At 39.0% G+C, this 7,952-nt stretch overlaps 1 protein-coding gene across 2 annotated transcripts; it reads right to left on the bottom strand.

Moving 5' to 3' along the window:
- Positions 1–381: 381 nt before the first annotated feature.
- On the bottom strand, positions 382–6,413 carry LOC105395037 (ubiquitin-like modifier-activating enzyme 5). Of its 2 annotated transcripts, XR_007268295.1 has the most exons (10): positions 6,180–6,413; positions 5,769–5,904; positions 5,349–5,545; positions 4,853–5,039; positions 4,392–4,503; positions 4,069–4,166; positions 3,733–3,780; positions 3,343–3,421; positions 1,256–1,329; positions 1,009–1,034 (listed from the first exon to the last, which is right to left on the bottom strand). XR_007268295.1 is itself a non-coding variant. In XM_048633403.1 (9 exons), exons 1-9 carry the CDS (start codon positions 6,314–6,316, stop codon positions 921–923), a joined length of 1,182 nt encoding a protein of 393 aa, XP_048489360.1. In that variant the 5' UTR covers positions 6,317–6,412; the 3' UTR covers positions 382–920. The 2 variants fall into 2 exon arrangements, 1 of the variants encoding a protein (XP_048489360.1); XM_048633403.1 differs by lacking the exon at positions 3,343–3,421 and having other exon boundaries at positions 382–1,034; positions 3,654–3,780; positions 6,180–6,412.
- Positions 6,414–7,952: the final 1,539 nt, after the last annotated feature.

Below are 7,952 nucleotides of genomic sequence, written 5' to 3'. Positions count from 1 at the left end.
AGCGGCATCGAACGACAAGTCGTTGACAGAGCCTCGGTTGTTATGAAATGTATGATGGTTAGATGGTTTAAAATGTGCTTATTTTATCTTACTTTGAGTATCGTATGATATTGGATCTTTGGCTTATATGGCCTGCCCTCTCCCAATTGCAGATTTTAAGAGCTAGTTTGTTTATTTTAGTTCTCTTATAAATTACTTAATTACTGATGCGATCCTTCAGAGCAATCCCGAGCTCTTTCCTTGGTGCGTGCAAGTAGTAGATAACTATCAATAGGGCTTCTAACTAAAATATATTAACCGTTTTCAGAACAACGCACTGCCTCCCGGAAACAAGAAGATTACAGCTAAGTTGAATAGTATGATAGAAATGATAAAAACTGATCTTCTTACACTTGATATTTAATAGCAATAGAATTTGTCCATATTTATCTTATAAATTTTATGATATTTTTCATTCGCTTATTGATAACATTTAGTTTATAATAAATATGATATAAAATTCAATTTTTAAACTTAATGGAAGCGCCTTATAAATATTAAAATATAAATCGTAGATGTTACATTGGAATGCATTCAATGTTTTTCACAGAAGCACTTTTTTTAACCTAAAATTAACCTTTGCGACTTTTAATTGTTTTAAATTAATGTTTGTGCTAATTGATCCATATGGCTTTTCAAATTTTTATGTGCTCCAAATAAATAACAACATTATGCTCAATCGAGATCGCACACGTATAAATGTAAAAAATAAATAAATACAATCTTACTTACTTATAAGCTTCACATCGCGCAACAATCAAAAGTTCGTTTACATCTCACCAGATGTCACCACAATCAGCCAATCACACGCCCACATCACCTCACACTCCCGCCTAATTGGTTGGTTAGCAGCGCCATCTAGTGGTCATTATGGCAGTTATTTACATGGACTTCATCTGTGCCATGAGTTCTTCTAGCGACAGCTCCGAGGCCGCCACGGCGCCGCCCGTGCTCGACTCCGGAGTGCTGTTGTCTACGGGAATGTTGTACGCCACCTGGAAATATGACCATAGTCGATATTTTATCTCCCCGGTGTGTAAGTCTATATTAAGATTGCTTTTGAAGAAAATCCGAAATAAATTCCTCGATAGTGCTTCTGGGTTAAACTATGTACGACTTTACTATTAATGGTATTACATCTTCATGAAGGGATTTTCACAATTTCATTAAATATAAAAGAATGTGTATTATACAAATTTATAGAAACATGGCTTACCTGAATTCCTTCAGCTAGATTCAGGTTCGTTGGAGTTTCCTCTACTGGAGAATTCTCGTCCACTAAACTGATACCTGAAAACGTACAAAATATTCAGATTAATAACCAATAACCTATTGAAATATCAGTGCTAAAATTCAATCCACATAGTATGTTGCCATCTTAGTGTATTGACATGTAAGAGCTACAAGCTACTTCCCCGATTTATGAAACTTAGTAAACTAATACCGCTTTTTAAATCTGGTGAGAAAAATGATCCCAATAATTTTAGGCCTGTATCAGTTTTGCCAGTACTGAGTAAAATATTTGAAAAAATTATGCTGCATCAAATGCTTTCGCACTTTAGTATTCACGGCCTTCTCCATAACCAACAGTTCGGTTTCACCAAAGGTCGATCTACAACTGACGCTGGTGTCGCGTTGGTCAAACACATATTTAGTGCTTGGGAGGAACGTCTTGATGCTGTGGGTGTATTTTGCGATCTATCGAAAGCATTTGATTGTGTGGATCATGCCACTCTACTTATGAAACTTAAATATTATGGGCTAACTGGCAAAGCTCTTACATTATTGGAATCATACTTGAGCAACAGAACTCAACTAGTTGACATAAATGGAGTGCGTTCGGCTGGCTGTCCTGTCAGTATGGGTGTTCCCCAAGGCTCGATTTTAGGACCATTCTTGTTTCTTGTATATGTTAACGATTTACCGTTTTTGGTAGATAAATTATGTGAGATAGTACTGTTTGCTGATGATACTTCACTTATATTTAAGTTGAAGCGACAAGAAGTCAATTTTGACAATGCAAACAGTACTCTTTCCATAGTTGCTAATTGGTTCACTGTAAATAATATAGCTCTTAACTCCAAGAAAACAAAATGTATTAAATTCACTTTGCCTAATGTAAGACAAGTAGAGACATATTTGACATTGAATAACGATAAGCTAGAGTTAGTAAATGAAACGGTATTCCTGGGTATTACAATTGACTCAAAATTGCAATGGGGACCCCATATTGAGAGGATAGCCGGTAGATTGAGTTCTGCAGCTTATGCGGTTAGAACCATTAGACAGTTAACAGATGTAGATACAGCCAGGCTTGTGTATTTTAGTTATTTTCATAGTGTTATGTCTTACGGAATTCTATTGTGGGGACGAGCGGCTGACATTAATCAAATCTTTGTTCTGCAAAAACGAGCAATTCGAGCCATATATGTATTAGGGTCTAGAATTTCATTAAGAGATACGTTTAAGGAAATAGGTATACTAACTGTTCCATGCCAATATATCTATGAAAATATTATGTATGTTCGTAAAAACTTAAATTCATTTAGTAAAGTAGGAGCCACTCACGGTATTGAGACCAGAAACAAAAATAAGTTGCTTTTCCCCACACTCAGACTTTCGAAAACAAACACATCATTCATGGGGAACTGTATACGCTTTTATAATAAATTATCAAATGAAGCAATAAACCTTACTGAGCAAAGATTTAAGAATTATGTTAAAGCTACATTATGTAGTAAAGCTTACTATAGTATAAATGATAATTTAAACGACAAAAACGCGTGGACTTGTCCACCTCAGCTAAGGCTATTGAAAAAATGAAATGGATATAGGTACTTAAGTAAAATTGTAGGTACTAGATATAAGTAAAAATTGTAATAGATTATAAGGAAAAAGTTGAAAAGATGCTCGAGGAGTTTCTTTCGCCATTTCTTTCCTTCTCAATGACGGGGCCTTTGTGAAATGGTGGTAGATGACTATCGACAAATAATTGTAAAATTTTACGTCGATTAAACCATTTGAATTTGACTTTTTATTTCACAATCACAGATGCAATGTCTACGCCTGTACGGAATAGCAAGTTTATAATAAAGACTTAACCCCCGCCCCCCGTTCCTACTAGACGACATTGTGGGGCCGATTTCTTATCGGATGTGCATTTTATACCTATGTAAATCGGTGTCGGACAAGAGTGCACAGCTTCATATAAAATAATGTTCTGCCACTAGGACACACGATAAAAAATGGCCCGACAGTGCCGACTAGTGGGAACGGGAAGTTACTATGACTGTTGACACATACCTTACTCATTCTCGTCGTGCAGTGGCTTGGTGTCCTCCAGCACCTCCGTGGCCACCTCGACTAGCGGCCGCGCGCGCGCCTCGCTCTGCCGGGCGCGGCAGTGGGCGTCGTCGCAGTGCGGGTTCTACTATATTGTTATTGCCACCTGAGCGTGACGATGCACCCTAATTCTTTCACCTTTATGCGTTATACCTGATTCCTATACCTACGCTACTTTTTATCCCAGATTTCCCACGGGAAACCTCCTTTAAACTCAATTGGACGTTTATACGAAAAAGCTACTAAAGTACAATAAAGCGGACACAACATACCCCACTCATTCTCGTCGTGCAGTGGCTTGGTGTCCTCCAGCACCTCGGTAGCCACTTCGACTAGCGGCCGCGCGCGCGCCTCGCTCTGCCGGGCGCGGCAGTGGGGGTCGTCGCAGTGCGGGTTGGGCTGCGAATTGGAAGAGATAGATGTGAGTATACTAAATAGTAAGACGTAACTGGACCAATACACAAGACCATTTTGTGAATGGCCGTTTAGAAAACCCTGTTTATGGTGTGCGGGGTGCGGCGCGGGTGGAATGTGTAACACCGAGCAACGCCATTGGTCTATTTCGCAAGAACGCGCACCGAAGTATGTAATGGTCATTATACGAAGTATACAAAAGAGGGTGATTTTTTTTTAATGACTTGCAGATCATGTGTATCATTAAATGTAGGTATTTTAAGTATACCTTACCTTTAAGCTCATGGTAGGGAAGAAGTCAGTCAATGCACTGTAGCCCAAGTAGTGAGTGACATTTCCAAATCCTAAGAGATGCTTCAGCGTATTTTGTACTGGAAACAACAAGTTGTAATAGTTACAATACTATCATGCAGACTTGGATACACGTAACTTAGCAAATTTTAATATGTTAAACCTAACCTTTGATCGGGCGGGATCCTTTAGTCAAAATAACGTACATGGCAAGCCATAGATGCCGATTATTGATCGCTGATAATGATGTAGGTAGTTCATGTTTTAAAGTAATTTATGTTTTAAAAATATTATAAATTTGTTACCTAAGAACCCGGCGACGATGCCCATGGTGGTGGGCAGGCTGGCCGCGCACACTCCCTCGCGTTTCAATGTCTTCTCGTCTATCTTCGACGCCACCACTAGCGGCGGGGCACACTGGAATTAAATATGTAGGGCATTGTAGGGCATGTAAATAATTTCACAGTATCTACTATATGGCACGTAAATTTTAAAAAAACTATTAGAAGGCTCTTTTCATATGTGCGTTAATACTCCTTTCTAATATGTAGCACATTTGAATTGGCTACCATTTTCATATTGTTTCTTTATCAAGAAATGCAGATTATCTAGAACAAAATTACAAAGACTAGACGAAATAAAAAATAAAACAAAAGAAAGGCTGATAAAAGTAAATTCTAATATGTGAAAGTATGTTGTTAAATAAAAAAAACTCATTATTTTTTAGGTTTACCATAAAACCAGTCCCCTTATACCCACTACTCACAGCAAAACAAGCCGTCTCCCCGGGCACAATGAACTGTATGTGCCCCGACACGGCGTTCTCGCTGACTCCGGACTCGAACCACTTCTGCTTGAGCTCGTTGCAGGCCGTGTTGATGGCCATGCGCGCCTCGAAGTTGTCCACGCAGCTCAGCACCAGGTCCACTGGGCCAGATGTCAGGCTGCCCGTGCTGAGAGAAGGACAAAATTACTTTTTAATGATGAAGCTAAATATTCCTGTTTTTTTTAAATATCATAGTCTTGGGAAGTAAGTAAGTATTTTCAGTTTGACAAAGTTATTGCCATTATCAAAGATACTTTCCTATAAGCCTGAACAAAGGTATAAATTTTTGAAAGCTCATGAGCAATATTAGTTTCACAAATACAATACTTTCAGTAGTTTGGTAAAATTTATACAAATTTTTTTATCAATCATGCAATAATGTAGATTCTGCTTCTCCTGAACATATAATTAGACAATTTGAAAGTTCATGCCTTACCTAATAGTATCACAGAACTTTTGAAAGTTATCCACCGTAGTAATATTATAATTGTATGCATCAATCTGCACATCGGGGTTGATATTCTGCAGCGTGGAGGCGGCGGCATCCACCTTGCTGAGCCCCGCCTGGTGCGGCTGGAAGAACAGCCGGTTCATGTTCGCCAGCTCCACTTTGTCATAGTCAAACAGGATCAACTGAAACATAAACAGTTAAATGGTTAACTGAAAGCATGGAGGTAAAGCATAACTTAAGTATGACATATAGCACTGTGATAGATTAATTCAAATGAGAATGTACTCTAATGGTATTGTCACAATAAGAAATAGCTTTGAATACCCTGGATTAGACAGAAGGTTGATGCTCATTTAAATTTTGTATGTAATACCTGGCATAAAAACAATGAAAGTATGGACAAACCTTGCCGATGCCGCACCTGGTGAGCATCTCTGCGGTGACGCTGCCGACTCCACCCACGCCCACCACCGCCACTGACAAGTCTCGGATCTTCTCATAGTTATCCACTATACCCATCCTCTTCAGCGCCATAAGACGACTGAAAATTCAAATAGTTCCTGTATTGCCTCTATTCTGTATAGCTAGCATAGCCTTCCATGTAAATATTTTTTATAGGTACACATAGTTTTATTGATATAAATACAGCTAAGGACGTAAATAAGATGAAGAAGTGTTACAAACATATGGTTAATGGTTTCACATGGAACTTTTTAGTAAAAAACCGAAGTAACTAATTTGAACAATATATTGGGTAGGTCTTGTTTATTTTAAAACCAACTCCTTCATCAACTCCTGTAATAAAATGTAAATTACCTGTAAGGATTTGAGTCTACTACTTCGGAGGACATCACATCAATTTTCTGTCGCACTGATCCGGCATTTCCCTGAATGGAGGCGAGCTTGGCTTCCAGCTCTTTCACTTTATGTTGCAACTCTTCCACCGTAGCCATTTTCAGTCTTTAATCGCAAAAATAAATTAATTTTCAAACACTTTCACTGAAAACTTTTCGATTTGTTGGCAAAAAATCTCAATCTTTAACTGTCAATGTCAAGTGAAGAGATTGTCAACTGTCAAGATCTGTCACTGTCAATGTCCAACATAGAAAATAATGCGTTTGTATACCATTAATGTTACGCTGTGTGGTATTCTGAGTTCTGGAGTAAAATTCTCAGATCATAGTATACAGGCTGTTGCAAAATTGCAACCCTTTTTGCAACATCCTGTATATGGAAAAAAACTCTTATAAAAAAACATTACCCTCGTCCTTCGGCAGACGGGTAATAAAAAAGTCACGTGAAACAGTTTCGTTTCACCTCAGGGTGGAATTTTATCAGTGAGATTACCGTTAGCTATTGATTGGACCCCAATCCTGTGACAGATCTAGGATACTTTCATTAGGCGCTCCGCTCACTGCTATGTCGCAGCGAGTTATAGGTATATAATAATATACTTATGTCTCATTTACAATGTCAACTTCTTGCTTCGCCTGCACCTCACCCGCGACGCGACTCCTCCTCGACTTTTTCAGGGTTGACCGGACTTCTGGACTTGGATAAGAATAGTTATAGACTTAACTAGCAAGTCTAGAAGTAGCAGAAGCAATCATCACTTTAAATTTCGTCACAATCTTCCCACGTGTAAGACATTATTTTGATATGGATCAACGCACCATCAAGGTCGGATTATAGGATCTCCCAACAACCTAGGTCAGTGTTTTTCAACCTTTTTCATGACGCGACCCCCCTGGTATAAAAAAATATTTCGCGACCCCCTTGGCCCTTTCGGTTTTTTATCATGTATGTATGTGTATGTTACAGTATTCCCAATATTCATTCCATACGACGTATTCATGGTTTCCATGATTAGGATTCAAAGTAGTACATACTTATCGGATTTAAAAACACATTATTTTAGAATTACACACTTAGAATACGTGTGGCCATGTACATAGGTACGTACAACTAATGCCATTGCGACCCGGAATTTCTTTTTCGAAATTAGCTTTTTCTATCTAACTTTTTTTTGCATTTCAATATCTTGAATAAAAGTTTTCAACGGTGAAATAAAAGTAAAAAGACAAACTACCTGGCTTTACAAAAAAACAAATACTTGTGGTCGTCGTCTTTGAACCAGGCAGGAAGGCCTACCCACGCTACGTTTGCCTATTCGTGGTCTCCACTCGAGAACTCGACTACCCCAACGGTTATCGGTTCTTCGGCAGATATGACCAGCCCACTGCCACTTCAGCTTGCATATTTTGACAGCTATGCCAGTAATCTTAATCCTCTGACTGACGGAAAACCTCATTTCCGATACGATTTATCAGAGAAACCCCAAGCATAGCTCTCTCCATAGCACGCTGAGCGACTTTAAATCGGTGGACTAGTCCTACCGTCAGTGCCCACGTCTCTGCACCATACGTCATCACAGGCAGGACGCACTGGTTGAAATCTTTAGTCTTCAGGCTCTGAGGGATGGCCAAGGAGAATATGTGCTGACGAAGTTTTCCGAATACAGCCCAACCCAGTTGGATGCGCCTTGCAGCCTCCTTGTCGAAGTTGCTTCTGCCTAGCCGAATTTGCCTT

The sequence above is a fragment of the Plutella xylostella genome, chromosome 5, assembly GCF_932276165.1.
Source record: "Plutella xylostella chromosome 5, ilPluXylo3.1, whole genome shotgun sequence".
Taxonomy (NCBI): domain Eukaryota; kingdom Metazoa; phylum Arthropoda; class Insecta; order Lepidoptera; family Plutellidae; genus Plutella; species Plutella xylostella.
The sequence above is the reverse complement of the archived record's forward strand: the minus strand, read 5'-3'. Positions and strand labels throughout refer to the sequence as shown.